Source organism: Peromyscus leucopus, chromosome 16_21 (genome assembly GCF_004664715.2).
Source record: "Peromyscus leucopus breed LL Stock chromosome 16_21, UCI_PerLeu_2.1, whole genome shotgun sequence".
Classification (NCBI taxonomy): Eukaryota; Metazoa; Chordata; class Mammalia; order Rodentia; family Cricetidae; genus Peromyscus; species Peromyscus leucopus.
In genome coordinates, this window is record NC_051084.1 from 34,131,723 (window position 1) to 34,153,934 (window position 22,212).

Consider the following 22,212-nt stretch of genomic DNA (forward strand, 5'->3'; position numbering starts at 1 on the left):
CCACATGGTGGCTCACAACTGTCTGTAACTCCAGTTCCAGGGGATCCATCCCTCTCTTCTGGCCTCTGTAGGAACTAAATGCACATGATACACAGACATGCAGGAAAAATACCCATTCACATAAAACAAAAATAAGTAAATCTTAAGACAAAACCTACTCCCGATAAGTCTCCTTTTTAAAAAAGACCTGAGCTAGGAAGCCATGAAAAGACATGGAGGAAAATTCTTTGCTTGAGGTGGGGTCTTGCTATGATGCTCAGGCTCATTTCAAATGCACAGGCTCAAAGGATTCTCCTACCTTAGCCTCTGGGAGTCACTAGGAGCTCAGGGATGTGCCACTGTTCCTGGTGAAAGAGTGACATTCCCATGTATGTTACTAAGGGAACGAAGTCAATCTGCAAAGGCTGCCTCTGTGGTTCCAGCTTGGTGATAGGGTGAAAGGACAAAACCATGGCAGAGACAGTGAAAAGATCAGCAGAGCCCTTGGGCGTGCTGTGGTTCGTGCCTATAATTCCAGCACCTGGGTGTCTAAGGTAGGGAGATTGCTTATAATGCAAGGCCAGGCTGAGCCACATAGAGAATTCCAGAATTCGAGGGTATCATGGACTACAGAGTGGGGCCCTGTAATCAGGCAGAAGAGAGGAGAAGGAAGAGGCAGGGAGAGAGAGTGAGGGAGGTGAGAAAGGATAGGGAGAGAAGGAACAGGGAAGGGAGAGGAGGGGAGGGGAGGGGAGAGGAGGGGAGAGGAGGGGAGAGGAGGGGAGGGAAGGGAGGGGAGGGGAGGGGAGGGGAGGGAGAGCAGGAGCAGTGAGCATTGCTCGCTTATTGGCCACACTGTCGGTCCAGCCCTGACTCTGTTTTTAGAGACATTATGTTATACAACTTCAGTTGGCATTTCTTAACACTTTTGGTTAATTGACTTCTGAGAACCTGATGAAATGTAGACTTTTTTAGCTCAATTTCCTGGGGGGAAAAATCTAAACACTTTGCACATAAGACATTTACATATAATTAATTTTACTGCAGTGGTAACCAATTTCTTTCATATTGCCTATTTGAAAAATAAATGCTCAAGAAAGCTGACTTTTTTTTTCTCATTTTAAACCAAAGTAATGAATATTTCCTGTTTTTTTTTAAAAGGAAATAAATCATATAAAATTTAAAAATCAATCCTAAACATATAATTTGGTAAAATTTAATTCTATAAGAAGGATCAAGTTGAGGCTGCTATTATTTGACGGGAGTAAAGGAAACAGGTACAATGCAATGACCCATGGCAGTAGTCCCTGTATTTGGGGGGGGGGGGAATCAAGGCAGGGGATCATGAGTTCAAGGCCAGCCTGGGCCTTGAGTAGAACCCTGTCTCAAAAACCAAAACAATACAAAAACTCAAACAGCAAGGACATTACCCAAGGGCCTGGCTTCGGAACCTGGTAACTTGAATCTCCTCTTTGGCACCGAGCCTGTGTGCCTTGCTCTTTGATGTTAGATATAGCGATAACTCAAGTGCTGGCAGGTGTGTGGTAACACATACATATACACAAACGCACACATGTGCGGCTGCTCTGCCAAATGATAGAGGACCTGCCCCGGGAACCTGAGACTCTGCTGCTCTCGTGATTACAGTCCTACCGCCGTGGTGACACCTGATCACAAATGGGGAGGTTACAAACCCACATCTCAGTCTGAGGTTTTCAGAATAGAGGTAATCTTCAGAGCTCTGAGGTTGTTCTAAGCACCTGCAGACAAACTAGCAGACTTTTCTCCCATGATCCTCTCTACAGAGATACTCCTCTAGCTGTGGCAATTCACATGCACATCCTTGTCTAATTACCTAACTCGGACACAGCTTAGCTACGCGGCAAACCCGTAATGAGAAGACCTCACTTATTCACGGAGTCCCAAACATTCCCAAGGAAATCCAGCCATCAATAACTAACTCCCGTCTTCACTAAAAACCAAAACCAAAACAAAACCTTGTTCTCCTGACATGGCCACCCGTGAACAGAAGCTAGCCTTCATTTTGGCCTGTTAGAAGGCTCTTCAGAGCCAGCATGAGGCAGAGGAATAAAGCAATGAGCTACTGCAATGGGCAGCATTGATTTCTCCCCGGCAATCTAAGTATCTGTGCTGCTAAGCATGGAGAACATACCATCTGTGCAGAGTACCAAGATCTTCCTTACAGTAAAAAAAAAAAAAAAAAAAAAAAAAAAAAAAAAAAAAAGGTCGTTCCCCTCCCTATGGGTTATTTTAGCAAAGAAATTGAATGTTCCTTCAAAGATGCTGGCAGCCATTCACAGGGAGAGAGAGCCCTTCCAGCTTCCACCAGAGATGCACACATTCAGGTTTTGTTTGTTTTAAGTCGGCATGCATATCAACAGAAGAACCAGGAGCTAGCTCCTTAGACCAAGTCCAGTTATTTCATCTCACTACATTTGGGAAAGAAATGAGAGTTTCTAATTCCCTCAAAATATTGAGGATTACGCAGTCTTGGAATGGATGCCGTCACCTGAAATCTGACACATTGGCTTCTCTTCCCAGCTAAGCCCCTGCACACACACACACACACACACACACACACACACACACACACACACACTGTCAGCACGTAAGGTTGTGACGTGGGCGTTCTCCGCAGTGTGAGCATCCAGGGAAGCCCTAATCCTTCAAGAAAGGGATTGTGTGACGGAACGAGTCCAGCTTTACGCTTTGGTAAGGATTCTACAACTGAAACCCCAGTTTACAAAAGAGGTCCACATTGTCAGACACGTCTTTTAAATAGGAAATATAAAGCGCTTGCGTTTTCACATTTAGGAAGGGAGTTCCCGGTTGTGTTAAAAACAGAGGCGCTGCTGTCTGTCACCTTCATGGTTAAGCCGCTTCCTTATCCTCACTTCTCCTTTGATGTCGTGACTCTTTTTAAAGTTAAAATGAGAGATGTGTGCTCGATATGTGATATGGGTCCTTGGTGTGATATGTGTACTTGAAATGTGGTACGTGCAGTTGATCCGTGACATATGTACTCAACATGTGGTCTAGGTACTCCACATATGACACATGTACTCGATATGTGCCATGTGTACTCGATATGAAAACGACAATGGAGAACTCCAGCTGGGCACGAGTGGTTACTAACAACGTCACTCGACTCAAGAAATCTCTCTCCCTTAAGCCATTTTCAGAAGTGACAGGAGGTGCGTGTGGTGGCTCTAACCCTATAGTCCCAGTGCTCAGGTGGCTGAGGGACAGGGGACTCACTGAGGCCTAGGCCAGCCTAAGCTATATAACAAGACTCTGTCTCAAAAAACAAAACAACAACAACAACAACAAACAAGAAACAGATAAACAACTAATCTTGGTGGTTGACTTGACCACATCTGGAATCAACTGAAAACCAAGCATCTAGGCATGCCTGCAAGGGATGTTCTGAAGATCCACCTGAAATCTGGACCACACCTTCAGCTGGCAGCCCATACAAAAGGACATGGAGGGAGGCAGCTTTGGTTTTTTGTCTGCTTGCTCTCACTCTTGCTGGCAAGTTCATACATCTTGCTGCAGAGGCGTTCCTTCGCTGGTGTTAGAACCTACTTCTTGAGGATTCCAATGCAGACTGAAGACCAGCTGAGACCCCAGCCTCATGGACTGAATGACTATTGGAGGATTCTTAGACCTTCCTTCAGGAGATAGCTATTGCTGGACTAGCTGGGCCACAGGCTGTATACCTCTTAATAAACAACCCCTTTATATATATTTTCTATCCATTCTGTTCTTCTAGAGAACCCTGAATAATACGGAACTCTTACAACTTAATAGTAAGGACATAAATGCCACTTCCCCCTCTAGCTACTGCTGGACAGTGCTTTCTAGACACGCCAGGGAAGCTGCAACCATGAAATCTCCACAATATGGCTGCTAATCAAGTCCTACATAATAGAACACCAGGTAACATGCCAGCGTGGACAGAAGAAATTTCACAGGCTCCAGGCCTAAGATGAAGAGCTACAGGTAAGGAACGGCTGCTCAGAGAATCAGTTTCCTCCAGGGACGACCCCCCCATGATGGGTTATCCAACCCAAGTGGTCATCCTCCGACACATGTGTGTACATATAAGCCATACTAAATGGACTCGGTAGAATGTGTGCGTGTGTGCGCATGCATGTACGTGTGTGTGTGTGTGTGTGTGTGTGTGTGTGTGTGTGATAATTAATCATAATTAATAGGAAGTTATGGGGACGAGGGAGGAGTTGGAGAGGAGAAAGGGAGGGGTAGAAATGATATAAATACTCATGTATGAAAGTCTTAAAAAAGATTAGGATAAAAATAAAAGTGATAGGACATAAACCAAAGGGGAAAAACCTGGTGTCTACCTGGTTCTGCCAACACTCACAGATCCTAGCCTAAGGACCTATACCATGCCTGGGCTGACCAAACAGATGACGTACACCACCGAACAGAATTTTCAGGCACTGTCACTCTGAAGACCATTTGTCCTCAAATGATTTTATAAGGCGATCACACCTTTCGCTGAGTGCCAAGCAGATGCAATTTCTATCACGATTCTCAGGGCCGTGCAAAGTGAGCAGACTGTGTCGCAGGACAACAGAGCCAGCTATGGGCTGACATGGGCTATGTTTCTCCATCTTTTCTAGTTTACCTTTCGCCCTCTGGCTAGAGAGGAAGATGTGCTCTTGGCGTATACAAATCAGCTGACTTCACAGTTTTTAATATCACCTTCTTTCACTCTCAAAAGTATCCAGGATGTTGAATGACAAATCTTAGCCAGCTATCCATGTTGCTTTCATCCTCGGCTTTCATGAACATGAAAGGGAGCCCTGGAGGCTTTAAGCAGGGCCGACTCAGATTCCATACGTTTCGCTATTAGTTATTTACAGCTGAGGGTCTGGGGCCAGGAAGGCTGAAGTGAGAAGCTGGAGGGCAGTGTCTTGGATGTAGGGGCTTTGCTATCATGGCAAGCTCTGCTTACAGCACCAGCGCTGTTCCTACAAGGCCAGGGCAGGTCTCTCTAGCTGTCTTCACTGTACAGGTGAGGAAGCGCCCTCTGAAGAATGACTCACCGTGGCTGTACGGCCACACAGCAGAACTGGACCGTGTGTAGCTCGGACCTGTGACCTCAGGCAGAATATTGAGAGGAAACGGGGGTATGGGTGAGGTGTACATTGAGGACTGTTAGTTACTATGGAGCTGGTCGGGGGCTTTCACTTGGTCCTCAAAAGTGTTTACGACATGGGACACAAGAAAAGTGAAGAATGTGTTAGATTGCTTTTGGTGGAGAAGTTAAATGTTTGAGATAATCTATGTTTTATATCAGGTATTATATAATCATAATTAGAAGATCTTTCAAATGATATAATTAATAAAATTACTGAAGGGCAGTATGTTTAAATCTGTAATTATAATTACATAATGCATCATTTTAGGCCATACATTTTAAATTGTATTTAAACCGAGGGCCAATTCACCATGAGATACTGAATATGACCTAGGAATAACAAAAAGTACAGTGCATGGCGGAAAGTATGTTTGTTAATGGTGACTAAAGCTCATTTACTCAGTGATTATACACCAGGTGGAGAAACTCTTATATACTAACATAGTGACCTGAGGCAAAATTCATTTTGCAGTGCAAAGTAAGAGCCTGAGGGTATAGTTTAGTGGTCATGTGTTTGCCTTGCACTTGCAAGGCTCTGGGTTCAGTCTCTAGCATCACACACAAACATACACACACACACACACACACACACACACACACACATACATACATACATGCGCACACACGGATGGGGGCATGATAGAAAAAGATGTCGGATTGGAAGGTAGCAAGAACACCGAGCTGCATTAAAGCAAATGATATTGTGTGTCTATTTCTTAATAACCAATGTAAGTAGTGTTTTCTAAAAACATGTATTGTGTGTGTGTAAGTGTCTGTGGATATGTACACATCATGGCTTATGTGGGGGGGTCAGAGAGCACATTGTGGGGGTTTCAGGAATCCAACTCAAGTCATCAGACTCGCTGGCAAGTGCTTTTACCTGCTGAGTCCTCTCGACAGCTCCAGGAAGGGTTTCTTAAGGGCAAAATATTAGTAGAAAAAAATTTTTTGGGGGGGCACTTTTTGAAAAGTTGGTATCCTGGGCTGGGGGTGTAAATCAGCAGCAGAGTACTTGTTTAACATGCCAAATGCTGGGGTTAGTTCCAACAAAAACATATACATACATAAAAATTTGTATGGTTTCATTTTTTAAATTATTTTTAAAGTGTGTGTGTGTGTGTGTGTGTGTGTGTGTGTGTGTGTGTGTGAGAGAGAGAGAGAGAGAGAGAGAGAGAGAGAGAGAGAGAGAGAGAGAGAGAGAGAGAGAATGCCCATGTAAATATGAGACATGAGTACCAGCACCCCTGGAGCTGCAGTTACAGGCAGTTGTGAGCCATTCAGTGAGGGTGCTGGGAACTGAACTCGGGTCTGCAAGAGGAGTACATGCCTTTTTTATTTTATTATTTTTTGGGTTTTTTTTCGAGACAGGGTTTCTCTGTGTGGTTTTGGTGCCTGTCCTGGATCTTGCTCTGTAGACCAGGCTGGCCTCAAACTCACAGAGATCCGCCTGACTCTGCCTCCCGCTCCCGAGTGCTGGGATTAAAGGCGTGCGCCACCGCCGCCCCGCTAAAAAGATGGCTCAGCTAGGCTCACAATCAAAAATATAAGAGTTCATGCTGAGCCATCTCTCCGACCCTGGATTTCATTTTTTTTTTTTTTATACAAATAGTGTTTTCAACTTCTCTGGAGTATAGGGGTAACCAATTAGCATTCCTGGTTTCAGATAACATTCACTCACACCCTTGTACAACTGTATCTCTTTTAAATAGCTGGAGTACTTCCATATGAACTGATACATAGGAACACAGTCAATTCAGTGAGTGGTAAAATTAATACAGATTCCTATCCAGACTCATTAGCTTAAACCAATCATCACATACGACTATCACACCAAAACCAATAGCACCCAAGCTTCCTCTTTAAGCCCAATTTGGTTGATATTAAATATATATTTTCTAAATAGATACTGAGTTATACTAAGATTGAATATATAATATCTTCATAAATTATAAAGGCTAGACATTTTTTAATGAAATACTCTTATTTGGCACAAGCTAAGAGGCTCAGCACTGTGAGTTATTGCTACGTGAAGAGAACATCTCTTAATTGGAAAGGGCCAACAGTGTCTAGCAGAGGAAAGGAATGGGACCCAGGAGTGGCACAGGTACAGATGTGGTGAACCTGCATTTAGATGTGCATGGAAATAAGACAGGGTCGGAGGAACGGAAATACTCCTGTTTTAGAGGGGCTCTCGGGGAGAAGGGAATAAGAGGTGTTCTGGACCTCTGGCTCTCGGCCGTGTGACAAGCTCTGGGATCTGGTGCACTTTGGTACTAAGCCTTGACTGCGGACACAGGTTCGTCCTCCAGCTGCAGCCCGGCTGAGTGCTGTTTGTTGCTTTATTAGTACTTCTCCGGCTGCTGTTTGTCTTCAGGACACACGAACAACAAGAATGCCAGCGAGCATTTCTCTCGCTTACTAAAGGAGTGACCACCAGAGAAAGGGTCCCCTCCAAAGGCTGAGGAATCACCAAACATGAGCACATGCGTATGCACTCAGATTACCGAACGGCATTGGGGAAAGGATTCCGGTTACACCGTGACATTCGTACTGACGACATACAGGGAATTCCAGGGATTGTGTGATTCATCTTGGGCTTCTTCAGTTTTGGTGTCCTTGTGAATTTGCAGGATGCTCTTTGAATGCATGCTGTCTATGAATCAATGCTTATAGAGTTGAATTTGGAACAAGATCAAACCAAGCCTTACACAAAAACATTTAGAAGTCAACCCCTAAGCCAAAGCATTGTAAACTGAAATTTATGGTAGAAATGGTAGTGAAAGTTAGAAACACATGACCATAAACATAAACAGAGTTTCGGTCCTGTTGCCCATCTGTAGCTTTGTGGACCTTTATAAAGGATCCTATGTGAGCCCCGAGCATCTGCTCACCCCTCCCATGTTAAACAAGGGTCCGAGGGGCCGAAGAGGTGGCTCAGCAGTTCAGGGCATTGTTTCCACAGAGGACCTGGGTTTGGTTCCCAGCACTCACATGGAGGCTCACAACTGTTCATTCATAACTCCAGCTCCAGGGGACCCAATACCCTCTTTATGATCCCCATGGGTACCAGACATGCAAGCAGTACACGAACTGTTTGTTCAAGCAAAACGCTCATACACAGAAACCAAAATAAAATGACTCTCTAGTGGGGGGAGAGCGTGAGGAAAGAGCAGAACAGAGCGCCACACAGACCCAGATCTTCCTGAGAGGCCGTGAAGAGGCTGCAACATTTGATCAGAATCCAGGATATATGAAAACCTGAGAGTTAGGAAATACCAAGTGGCATTCTGATGTTCGCACAAGGACTTGATGGACAGACTAGTTCTCTTGGTTAACCCTCTGAATTCACTAGACCCTCTTGATGGACAGGTGGGGTGTTCTGGGTTAACCCTCTGAATTCACTAAACCCTCACCCCAGTTCCACGCCCCTTCTCTAGTCCTCCCTTTCCCCTGATCTCCAAGAGAACCACCGGGGGGAGTACGGTTTATAAATCAATGAGTTGGGCTAGAGAGATGGTCCAGCAGGTAAAGGCACTTGCTGCCAAAGCTAGATGATCTCAGTTCAATCCTTAGAACTCACACGGTGGAAGAACAGAACTGACCCTCTCAAGTTGTCCTCTGACTCCCAAACGCGTGCCATGGCATGCACGTACCCTCCCCCCAAAATAAATGAGTGCAACAAAATTATTTAAAAATAAGTTGACTAATGAAGAAAAAATCTGGAGACACTAAGCTAAAGAGGAAAAAAAAAATAAGACATAAAAACGGATTTGCCAAAACTCACCATCAGAGGGCACAACCGTACTGCAATAAGCCGCCCCCACGCTCTGCCAGGAAGCCGGCCTCTGGTGTGCCTACAAGACAAAAGCCAGGTCAACTGTCAGGGCAGACCAATGCCAGACACGTGTGTCCCAAATAACGCCAGCTTTCGAGCGTGTGAGTCTTATGGATTCTCCGTGGAAAAGTTGCAAACACAAATACAAGGAGACAACCAAAGGGGTTCCTGGCATCCTAAGCCATGGGCAACAAGCACTCTGGTGTGTTTCAACATTACAAATGAACACATCTTCACACATGCAGATGCGCACAGTCTCATGCTGAACTAATGAGAACCATGCCTGACAAATCATTTTTCCCCCGACTTTCAAAAGCAATTCTGGTTAAGCAGTATCCGTTCTAAATTCCCCCGCCTCATCCCTGTTAGACCTCAGGTCGGTACCTCTTTCTTTTATTTCATCAAAGAACAAGGTACACCACGCATTTACAGTTTTTGAGTAGGTACTGGTCCTTGCTGTTTACTTTCCTTATTAAAAACCTGGACAGGCAACTGCAGTACTCGAGCCCAGAGCATTAGAAGGAATCCCAGGCACACACTTTTGTCGCATCTTCAAAGGGCAGTGCCGTGGCTGTGAGCCCAGGACTAAAGTCCTCAGAATTAAATTAGGCTTCATGAAGAGTACTGAACACACTGCTAACTAAGTCCTTCCTTGGCACCTTCCCCAGTCCCCAAAAGTATGACAGGAGGAAGACAGGAAGGCACTAAATAACTAAAACCCATGCCAAGACAATGAAAACCATTTAGATTCTGAAACGACGCACACCATCACTCAGTTATAACACAGGACACATGAATCTCGTCAATTCCCACCTCCTTCCACCTAAAGACAGCAGGGAATGTAAGGCTAACTGTGGTGGTTCGAATGAGAATGGCCCCTATAGGCTCTTCTGTTCGAATGTTTGTCCCTAGTTGGTGGAACTGTTTGTGAAGGATTAGGAGGCGTGCCCTTGTTGGAGAAGGTGTGTTATTGGAGGAGAGCTTTGAGGTTTCAAAAGCCTAAGCCAGACCCAGTTTCCCTACATGTCTGCTGCTTGCAGGTAATCAAAGCTTCAGGTACTGCTCCAGCTCTATGCCTGCCTGCTTGCCTGCCACCACACTTCCTCAGTTCTGTAAGCAAGCCCCAATGAAATGCTTTCTTTTATAAGTTGTCTTAGTCACAGTGTCTCTTCAGAGCGATAGAAAAGTAACTAAGATGCTAATATTTAGAAAAATGTAAACAAATCATTTAAAATTACTGGAGAAAAATTTGTAGATTGTTTTGCCTTTCGGGTTTGAAACTTTGACTCATAGGAGTTAATTTCAGTCAAATTTAAGAAAGAAACACGGCTAATCTCTCTCCCATAGCAGCACAGCTGTCCAATGCAGTGAACAACCCATCTTCACCTTAGCTCAGATGGCATCTTCATCATTTTCCAAATACTTATATGAAGTTGAAAGTATTTCCGAACCTCTACTCTGTCCGATGAGCTGTCTGCCCGTGCCCTGGTAACCATGCTGGTCCCACATTCTATTTTTATGGTAAATTTTAGTATCTGGTGTGATTAGTCATCAGGAGAACTAAATGAGCAGTATACACAAAGCACTTAAAACAGCACCTGGTATACAGTAAGGGCTCAGCAAACGTTAAGCGTTTTGTTTCGAGACCATGTAAATTCCATGGTTTAGCATAGGGAGACTAATGTCTATATGATTTCCAGTCTTTGTATCTAGGAATCTTTGTGTTTTGAGACAGGGTCTCACTATGTAGCCCTGGCTGGTCTGAAACTCACTATGTAGACCAGGCTAGCCTCACACTCACAGAGATCCACTTGCCTCGGTCTCCTGATCGCTGAGACTAAAGATGTGTGCTACTATACCTGATGTACCCAAGAATTCTGTGGATCTCTCCTTTTGAATCTTTATCTGCACGCTAGAGAAGCATTTTACAGACTTCTTGACATAGATCTTGCAACAGTCCTCATGTGGTGTGGTATCCAATATTAAACTCATCACCCTGAGTATTTTTTAGTTTGTGTACACTGGCTGTGTCTCTACTGGCCCTTTATTACAGCCTTTTCTGCATTTGTTTTCTTTGTAATCTAATCTGACAATTGTTCATTAGGAAAGTCCAGCCTCCTTACATTTATTTATAGTTATATAAACATATATTCACTCTTTTCCACTATGCAATTTTAGAGTTTTGTGTTTGTAATTTGTTTGTTTGTTTGTTTTTGGTTGTTTTTATTTTTTTCTCTTTGTCAATATGGAGGATTAAACCCAGGGCCTTGATCATGATAGGTAAGTACTCTTATCACTGAACTATATCCCTATAGTCTGAAATTTTATAAAACATGTTCTGATCACTGCTTTTTTGGTTTTGTTTGTTGTTTTTGTTTTTCAAGACAGGGCCTTTTTGTGTAGCCTTGGCTGTTCTGGAACTCGCTCTATAGATCATGCTAGCCTCAAACTCACAGAGATCCGCCTGCCTCTGCCTTCTGAGTGCTAGGATTAAAGGCATACACCATCACCGCCCAGCTGGCCCAATTCTTCTTAATCAATTGTTTACTTAGTTTGTCACTAGTATCCTCTGACCCCTGGGGCAAGAACTTTTGATTGGTTCAGTCACTGATAGTGCTTGTGAAATTACAAGTCCTGTCAAATAAATGCTAAGAAATTCTTGATAATTTAATAATTTAAAATTAATAATAGCTTGTGTAAAATACGCTTTATGTTAAAAGAAAAATTCTCCCTCTGAGGCTCTTTATGCCCTTTCTCCATTCAGTTTAGTTCAGGGGCTAATTACCTACCTGCCTACCTGCTCATCTCAACCCTCATCACGTGATGCTTTTGCTGGGCTTTTTCTTAGATGGCCACCATTGGCGGCTGTATGGGAAGCATGAGTTTGTGCAGTTTTGGTCCCTGGTTCTCCTCTCCACAGTGTAGAGGTTTTAAAGATGCAGATCCTCCTCTGTAAATATAAAGTCTGCATTTGTTTTTATCTCAATTCTATAGCTAATGGGCTCCATGCTCACTGCCAATTCTCTAGCTAGCTTCTGCTCTTATTGCTGCGATGACCAAACTTCTTCCTGGAGAGATGAATTTTCTGACGTATTAATTCCTTAACTGATCTTTCCAGGAGGACCTGGTAAAGTACTGAATGTTGCTTCTGGGGAGTCTGAGGCCAGCCACCAACTCTGAAGAACGGTGCCTGCTTGGCTCTGCAGCCAGCCACAGGCGTCGCCTCCTGAGCTCTTCCCACACACCTATTCAGTCTTGACCAGATCTGGCGGCCACCCTATATGGAGAGCGTGCTGTGAGACTGCTCCCTGGTTGTGTTGAAGATGGAACTTACAACTTGCTTTCTTCCTCTACTTCCTGTTCTATGGCGTGAGAAGGGAAGGGCGGGGCGGTTGCGTTTAAGGGGCCATTACGGTTACTTAGTGACCTTGGCCATAACCATCTGAAACATCCAGAAGTAGAGGGCAAAGTGGGAAGAAAATCCCAGGTACCCATCGCTCACTTCAGTAGTTCCCAACGTTTTGTCGACTCAGCTTACTAGACCCGCCTCATTTGCTTTCTTCTAACCCGAGTCAGTCAGTCTCTCTCCTTTTCCCCTCCCCTCTCCCTCCCAGACCCCCTCCTCTGCCTCCGTCTCTCTTTTGAGGTTTATGAAACACAGTCCCATGTAGCTAAAGCTGGCCTCAAATCTGCTATGTAGTCAAGAATGATGCTGCACTCCTGATCTTCTTGCCTTCCTCCCTACCTTCTAGGTGTTGGGATTACAGGCATGCCCGATTGTGCCTCATCTCCCCCCTCCCCTCCCCAACATCTTAAGACATCCAAACTATCAAAACACTTCACCTGAAAATAGTTCTGATGACATTTGCTGGAACACTGCAAAAAAAAACTGGAAGGTCTCTATGATTATACAAATTATCCCTAGCAGTATTTTTTTGGAGGGCATCAATCAGTACACGATTGGATGATTTCTCTAGATGCTACAGAGCAGGGGTTGGCGGGCCAGCCACCTTTTTGTTGAGTTTTATCGAAACACAGTTGGGCTCACTCCCACCCACAGCTTTAATCTACGCTCTCTCTAAACCACAGAATTCAGCATCTGGGTAGCAGTGAGACAGATGAGTAATTTCAACAGAAAACCACAGGGTCTAAGAAACCCAAGATGTCTACAGTCCAGCCCTTTAAAAAGATCCTTAGCTGTCCATCCCTTGCTATAAACAAAGCTTATATGGTGTGGGGATAACTTTCCATACCACTTCTATAGAGACATGGATAATCACACCTAAAAAACCTATTCAGGGGCAGGGTTGCAGTTTGTGGCAAAGGTCGGCCTCAAACTCCAGGACATAAGCCATCTTCTTCCTCAGCCTCCCAAATAGCTGCAACTTACAGCCACCATACTCCTGTTCTTATTTATTCAACCATCCTGACACAAATACAGGTCCTTATTTTTCTTTAAGCCGTCTCATGGTTTACAGTCCAATGAGACTAACATAAATAAAAATGATTTTGTTCTAGCCATTTCTCCTTGAAATACGGTAACAACACAGAGCAAAAACAAGCAAAGCAATAACAACCAAGAAATGCAGGAAATGGATGTTCAACACCAAAGGACTACTATCCCCCCGCCACCCCTATCCTGTGGTCCCCCAAATTAGAGATATCTGTGCTGTATCTTTTTATTCTTATATGTCACAAGAAAATGGTAAGCTCGTTAGTTTTCTTTTCTTCTAAAGTAGCAAGGATGCAATAATATTTGGCTGATGCTAACATTTAAAAAATACATCAAGAAGTTTGCTGGGAGCAAGGTATGATGGTGTATAACTATAATACCAGCAGCTGGGAGATTGAGGCACGAGTTCAGGACTAGCCTGGACTACCTGAGACTCTGCCTAAAAAAACAAAACAAAACCAAAAAACCCCAAACAAAACATTAGCTTGTTAGGGGTGTAGGAGAGTGCAAGCTTGGCATGCAGAAGCCCTGGGTTCAAGTCTCAATTCTGCAAACAAAACAAAACCCCAGCAAACCAACCAACCAACCAACCAAAAAAACAACAAAAAGATATTTTTAAAAAGAAAGAAATTTTAGCTGGGTAAACAGTACAAAATATTCACGTCTTTAAACTTCATAGGCAGAGACCAAAATCAAGGTGCAGGGAGTACGTAGAAGGTAGAAAAATACCCAGAGTAGGGAGAATTCTCTAGGCAGCACTAACACCAAGTAAAGAGACACAGCCCCCTGAAAAGAAAATGTAGGTTTTTGTTTTTAGTAAAGGGCAGTCCACATTTTTGATAAGATACCTGGGAGTGTCAAAGAAAAGCAGAGGTCTGTAATTAATGTAAGGGATGCATACGGCTCACCTGTTATCTGTGCTGTGACGGGTTACCTTTAACCTTCACCCCGGAAGAAAAGGTCCAGCAGTATCACTCAGACAACAAAATGCTGTAACGTTGTTTCCCCAACATTACAGGACTCAAGTCATTGTGGTGGTATTGTGTTCCCCAAAATATTGTGCATCCTAATAAACTTATCTGGAGTCAGAGGCAGAACAGCCACTAGATACTTAGGCTAGAAAATGGTGGCACTCATGCCTTTAATCCTAGCATTCCAGAGGCAGAAATCTCTCTGGATCTCTGTGAGTTCAAGGCCACATTGGAAATAGCCAAGCATGGTGACACACGCCTTTAATCCCAGAAAGCCAGCCTTTAATCCCAGGGAGTGGTGGCAGAAAGCAGAAAGGTATATAAGGCGTGAGGACCAGGAACTAGAAGCTTTTGGCTGGTTAAGCATTTGGCTGGTTAAGCTTTCAGGCTTCTAGCAGCAGTTCAGCTGAGACCCATTCTGGATGAGGACTCAGAGGCTTCCAGTCTGAGGAAACAGGACCAGCTGAGGAACTGGTGAGGTGAGGTAGCTGTGGCTTGTTCTGCTTCTCTGATCTTCCAGCATTCACCCCAATAACTGGCCCTGGATTTGATTTTATTAATAAGACCTTTTAGGATTCATGCTACAAGTCATAGGACTCAAGCTAATTAAAAACTTTCAGTATTAAAAAGAGACACTTAATATCCTCAGATCCCATTATTCGATCCAACTTACTGCTTCCCTTTGGGTCCCTTATTGCTAACATACATTAACTTCCCCTACATTTCCCTTTCCCAGTCAGAAAGCAGACCTGCCTGTCAAGAAGACACTAGCGTCTAAACAACCTGCAAACAGCCCCAAAGAGTCATGGCCAATTAGACAGGAGAGGAAAGGAAGGGGAGGGGAGGGGAGGGGAGGAGGGGAGGAGGGGAGGAGGGGAGGAGAGGCAGCGGAGTACCATTCCCAGCACAGCTCCCTGTGAGGGAGGACCGAGGTTTACTTCACTAGGAAACAGACACCTGATGCCCACAGCAAAGCCTTCTACATCAGTGATGCCAAAGAGCTTTTGTCCACAGCTGGAACTGCGGTCAGGAAAAGCTTCTGGGTCCCAAGTCTAGACCTGTCAAACTCTAGGACCGGAGTGTTCATCAGACTGCGGGGAGGGAGCTCAGAGGACAAAATGCTTGGCTCCTAAGGACTTAACCTGAGATTGAGCCTCAGGACCAAAGTAAAAGCCGGAGAACCCATTCTCTGTTGTCTTTTTGTTTGTAAGTTACAGGGCTTGGCCGCAAACAGAATGTGACATTTGTTTGATCCCCCAAAGCCCGGGGAGCGTGGATGAAGAAGGGCAGAAGGTCTGTGGGGACTGAAGGAGGGCAAGTAGAGCAGTGGGGTGCTGTCTAGCATTGTGACCTGGAACCCTTGCTAGCTGTGATTGCCTGCATATCCTTCCTTCCCTTCACCAGACCAGGGAGAAAGGGAGGGAGGGAGGCAGGGAGGGAGGTGGGAGGAGAAAGGCAGGACACAGGGGAGGGGAGGGCCAGCTGGGGAGGGAGGCTGGTGGGAATAGAAGAGGCATGAGAAAGGGCAGGAGGGTGAATGCCATTTACAGTGCATTATATACAAATACGAGATTACATGTATATGAACACTTTTTAAAGCTGGGTATGATGAAATGTGCTTGTAATCCCAGGGCTGGGGGAGGCAGGCACAGGAGGAACCTGGGGACTTGCTGACCAGTCTGTCCAAATTCTTGAATTTCAGGCGGGGGTGGGGTGTGTGTGGGGGGGTGTGTGAGGGGGGGGTGAGCCTACCTCAAAAAAAAAAAAAAGAGGTAGATGGTGCCTGGAGAATGACACCCAAGGTTGTCTTGACACACACACACACACACACACACACACACACACACACACACAACACACACCAGAGTTTATGGGCATTCTGTAACTAACAGAGTAAAACTACTGCAGTTGGCTTACAGCAGAACAACAGTGTCCTCGATCTGGAGTTTGTTTTCTCTTTCTCTCCTGACATACTAAAGCTACTGAAGCATCACACCGGCAATAGACTTTTACTACCTTCAGCCATGGCCCAGCCCAAGCAGTCTGTTCTCAAAGCTGGAGGTAGGAGGGGAGACCCCCGGAGTCAGCAGACCAGGGCCCAGAGTTCCAGTGCCCAGGGCCACCTCGGCTGACTGCTTCACTGGAGGGGGAGTGAGAAGACTTGAGTGACACTTTGTATTCGCCCTTTAACATTCTACAGAAACAGAGACGCACAGCACTCCACCTCCCTAAGGGACTGGCCTCTTACAGAAGCAGCTGGGAAGTAGAGTGCAGTTTCAAAAGCACAGGAGTCTGCACCCCGAAATGTGTGTAAGGTAAACCTATACCACGGGAAAGGCAGACAGTCCAGGTTCTGCAGAAGTACCCCTTCAGGCAGCAACAAAAACAATTCATTACGCTGCACTGCACGACAGAGTTTGCCCTCCCGATAACAGAGAGACAAAGTGTCTGGTGCGGCTGAGTCAGGGCTATTAATATTTGTGACTTAAGGCATGCCTCATGCTTTAATATCAGAAAATTTGGTTATTTAAAATGATTACACATTATTACATATGGACTAATGTTTCTCCCACTAGATCATTGTAACTTCATAGAAGAAGTCATGATTTAATGTATATATGCCTTTAATTCCCAAGGCAATTTCACACCTCTAAAACAGGACCACAGCAAGGCCCTCTGTGGACTCTTTCAACATCAGTTTTCTAAGTAAGATATTAAATTTGTCAGGTGAAGTGACTTAAAAATACTTGTTCACGAGGACTAGAGACCTGGGGCGGCAGCTAAGAGTGTGCCCTGCTCCTTCAGAGGACCCAGGTGGGTGGCTCACAACCACCTGTAACTCCAGCTCCAGGGGATCCAGTGCCTCCTTCTGGAGTCCTCAGACTCCTGCACGCAGGTGATGTCCATAAACTCACAAGGACCCACACATACACAGAAAAATAATAAATCTTAAAAAAAAAAAGTCTCGGCTGGGACCAGAATGGTGATTCAAGCCCATGTTCCCAGCACCTGAGAGGTAGAGGCCAGAGGATCTAGAATTCAAGTCTAGCTTTGACTACGTAATGAGTTTGAGGGCACTCAGAGCTTTATGAGAACATGTCTCAAACAAATCAAAAAGGACAAAGAGTCCTTGTTTTTGTTTTGAACAGAGATTCTAGGTTCTCAGTAGCTAAGGATGGCTTTGAATTTCTTGTCCTGCCTTCACCCCCCAGCACTGAGAGTATAAGGCATGCATTACCACACCAGTCATTTGTGGTACTAGATATTGAAGCCATGGCTTTGTACACATTAGGCAACCACACTTACCAGCTAAGCCACATCCCTAATCCTTCTGTTATTATTTTTAAAGACATCGCATCTTCCAGGTTCTTTTTCTTTACAATTTGTGCACACTGCTCCTAGATTCTGTCCATACCCCTTTTGTCTCATCCTGCTGCATTCTAGTTATCTGTTCCAATGACTGACTCTCTCCTTCAGGGTTATTATGATCAGCCAGGAAGATTGCATTAATCTCGTTATATACTGGTACCTCTCAGTCCACCAGGAGAAAGTAAAAACTTCATAAATATTTATTTAACTGAGTTGTAGTGCCTCCTTTTTTTATACTTCAGCTTCTTTGACAAGCTTTATAACTTGGCTTTGTACTCTTCTTTTCCACAGGGAATTATTACTGATTTTTTTTTTCTCTGTTGAGGGACTCTGAGAAATGAGAAGAAATGATAGTGTCTACAGGCATTTGGGGAGTATTTAGGCTATTTCTTCACCTATATGTTAAAGGTCTGTTTTAGTTTTGGCTGCTGCAGGTACATTCCACATTGCATCGAGGTGGTTAACTACTATACTGTTGATTATCTTTAGACAACAAAATACCCAACCACAAAATGCTTAAGGAACTTACTGTCACATAATAACTAGCATTTGTACTTGATAACCATACATACAATTCAAAAGTGAATCAAAGCAGAATGTGACTTAGATTGAATAAACAGACCCCGTTTCTAAAAATGCTTGTATTGAGAATATAGAATGGAATGTGGTGGACTGCTCTTTTTGACAATTCTGCTCGGCAAAGGAACTTGGATCTGCGGTTCCCTCTATATTACTACTTAGGTCTATGAAATCTCTAGTCACTGGAGCAATGATACTGAGAGGCACTTGCATCCAAATTAGCACACTGAGATAAAACTCCTTTCTCTGAAGTGGCTTAAAGTTAGAAGACCAGGAAGGATGTTGGAAAGTACTTCATTTTGGACCGCTGGTAGCTGCACAGGTGTTAATTACATTAGTCTCTGTGTTTTAAAAGTGCAGTACCAGGTAATGTTTTGAAAGTACTCTTTCCTATTTTGGTGACACCTGGGGCTGTGAGAATCTGGGCTGGTTCCACCAGCTGGTCCCTGCACCTGCAGCATCAGCATCACCCGGGAGCTTGCCAGAGATGCAGGCTCCGGGTCCCACCTCAGCCCTCCTGCAATGTAATGAGGTTCCTAGGAAATTCTTATGCACATGGAGGCTTGAAGAGTCCTGGGTAGCTCACTCAAATGAGATTCAAGGGCATACAGTTGTCATCTAGGTGCGGTATTCTCAGACCCAAACCTCTCTCGCTTATCAAGACCCAGGCAACTGAGTTTCATAGGGGCCACGTGATATAATAGAAATAATGCTGCAGAGCGAGCTTGAAGACTGGATTCTTGCTTCATGTCTAGCTCCATGACCTTGAACTAGACTTTTCGTCTGCAAAATGAATAGCTCTTACAGCAGACACAGTGAGACTTTGCAACTCTGAAAGCTATGAATTTGTGAAAACAAATAGCAATGCGTTCTTTCCTGACACATGCCACCTACGATGAAGCTGTTGAGGGGAATGATTTAATGGTTTGTGTAGTTGGGAGAAGCAGTTCAAGAGATTGGGCCCGAGTAACGTACTGGGGCCTCGCCTCTCCAGTCCTTTATATGTATGCAGCACCGAGGCTCACCCTCTTTGATTTTCACACTTGAATTCTGGAAGATGCACAGTGGTGAATAACTCAGGCAGTGGGTGGCTGCTATTAATAACCCCTCCCCGCTTCCTTTGTTCTTCAATACAGATAAAAACACAGGTAACGAAAGAGGTTCAGAGATGAATGCGGCTTTTACATTTTGCACGAGGGCAAGAGAATGTTAGTGTTCTTAGGAAAAGCACGTTAAAGTGTTTAGAGGTAAAGGATGGGGGGGGAACCAATATGCATGTGTACATGTGCATGCACATATGTAGAGAAAATAAAACTAATGCATGTGTAATGTGAATGCATATATATACATGGAAAATAATGCAAATGCAGCAACATATTAATAACATAAATATAGAGGTATAAGACTACAAGAACATTGTACTCTTTAGATTTGGGAATATTCACAATAAAAAACTGAGGGGAAAAAATTAACATAAATATCCACTGACTCCAATAAGTTGGGGTTTTTTGTTTGTTTGTTTGTTTCTCAAGACAGGGTTGCTCTGTGCAGCCCTGGCTGTCCTGGATCTCACTCTATAGGCCAGGCTGTCCTTCTGTCCTTGAACTTACAGAGATCTGCCTGCCTCTGCCTCCTGAACGCTGGGATTAAAATCATGCATCATCACTGCCTAGCTTAGTCTTTAAAAAAAAAAAACAAGTAAAATGTGTTAGATTCTTTTTTTTTTTTGGTAAACTTTAAAAAGCATCAGAAAAGCTAGAACAGAATGGGAAAAAATCAGAAGGTAGGACATTTTAATAACTCACATTCCTGCAACGCTTCTTTAATGAAGTGAACGATATCCAACCATGGGGTGGGAGATGGTTTGGGGCAGTGGTGCTTGCAACAGAAGTGCAAATGCAGATCCCCAGGACCCACGCAAAAGCTCAGAGTGGCAGCTCCGGGCTAGTTGGAGGGGGCAGAGACGGCGTCCACGGGACTCACTGGCCGGCCAGTTTAGTCACACAGGGAGAGAGCTAGGCTGTGTGAGAGACTGAGAAATAAGGTGGTAGGGAACAAGGAAGACACCTGAAGTCAACACACACACACACACACACACACACACACACACACACACACACGTGCACCTATGTGCATACACACGGGGTGGGGGGATGCTACAAAATTTTAAAAATTAAAAAATATTATTTTCCACAAACAGATGGGCCTTCCATTTTTGCTCTGGCTTCAGCTAATATTGGAAAAGAATACAGCTACCATTCAGAAACAGAACAAGTCACAGGCTTTTCTCATTTCCCCGCAAGAGAAGGACAGAGCGGCTGCTAGGAGAATCTCTGCCCTCCCACGGGCCGCGGGAGTGTAAGGGACGCCGGGGGAGAGTTCCCGCACAGTAGTCATTCTGCTTCAGCACCCCCTTTCCATTTACTCTTTAGTTTACCTAGTGAAAAACACAATCAAGACACTGCCAGCCTTTCCCGTGTAACTGCCCCACAGTAACGCCACCGGAACACACATACTGTAATTAATGAGAGAGCTCTTAATACCCGGGCTTCATAAAACACATCAAATTCGGTGACTTTCCTCTAACGTTAGCTGAGTGGATTTCTTTTATTTTGCTGAGTTAAGCTTCCTATAGTTTACTTTAAATGATCACAAAAAGGCGGCCATTAAGTCTTACAAATCATCACAGCGTACTGTAAAGGGGACAAGCAGACCAGGCATTTAGGATGATTTTCATATATAATTGAAAGCCCAACTCACAATGGCCCTTTGCTCATTCTGCCTGAAGCCAGCTGCTCTCCACTGACTGGCTAGGCATCATGTGGGGACCAGTCTCTGAGCAAACAACTCTAGTCACAGCTTCGCCATCTGAGACAGACCGAGGCTCAGTTAAGAACAACTTTTGTTACAAACATTACTACCATTCATTTGGCAGGATTCCAGTTAGGAATGCTAATTCATAATATTCACTTAGTACCAAAAACTATCCATTGATTTAAATATGAATAAATCTCGAAAGCAATGTATAGTAAAAATGTAAATCAGCGTATGTAAATTATAGTACTCTATGAATTAACATAAGAATACATACATCATTATTTTATCTTTCATAGGCATATAAATATACACACATAGGCATATAAATATGCAATAACTTATGAATACATGAAAATGATGAATATTAAGACCTATGGAGATGGTACATTATTTTTACAGTAGGAGAGGAAGGTTTGGAAATTGGGGAGGGGAGCACAGTCAGCTTTGACCATACTGCAATATTTCTTTTCCGTGATTGTATTAAAGGTCAACAGACTCTAAAGTCACCTAGGGGGTGACATCAGTAACCCATGGAGGGATAGCTACATTAAGGTTGGTCTCTGAGAATGTCTGTGAAGTACTGTCTTGGGTACAATAGTTAATGTGGGAAGACCCATCCTCACTGGGTAGGACCACTCCCCAGGCAGGGGTTTCAGGACTGGATACATGAGTAAAAGCAAGCTGTGTTAGCATGCACGCATTCACCGCTCTCTGCCGCAGCTTCGTATTTAATTTTTTTCGTACAATATATTTTGATCATATTCTTTCCCCCATCCAACTCCTTCCAGATCCTTCCCACCTCCCTACCCATCCAGCTCATGTCCTCTCTCTCTCCCTTTTTCAAAAACAAACAAATAAAAACCAATAAGACAAAACCCAGACAGTGGATGCAGCAATGTGACCAGCCCCCCTCCCCTAATATGATGGACCCTGAGCAGTGAGCCCAGAAAACCTTCCTCCCCTAGGCTGTTTTCTCAGGATTTTATCACAGCAACGGGAAAAGAAACTAAGACATTAT

At 44.2% G+C, this 22,212-nt stretch overlaps 1 protein-coding gene across 2 annotated transcripts in view; it reads right to left on the reverse strand.

The window, feature by feature from the left end:
- The window catches only part of Mcu (mitochondrial calcium uniporter), a 175,926-nt gene that overhangs the window by 30,731 nt on the left and 122,983 nt on the right, over positions 1-22,212 (reverse strand). For both annotated transcript variants that reach the window (XM_028892441.1, XM_028892440.1), the window contains exon 2: positions 8,955-9,024. In XM_028892441.1, coding sequence (XP_028748274.1) covers positions 8,955-9,024 — 70 coding nt within the window. The remainder of the gene's footprint in view (positions 1-8,954; positions 9,025-22,212) is intronic.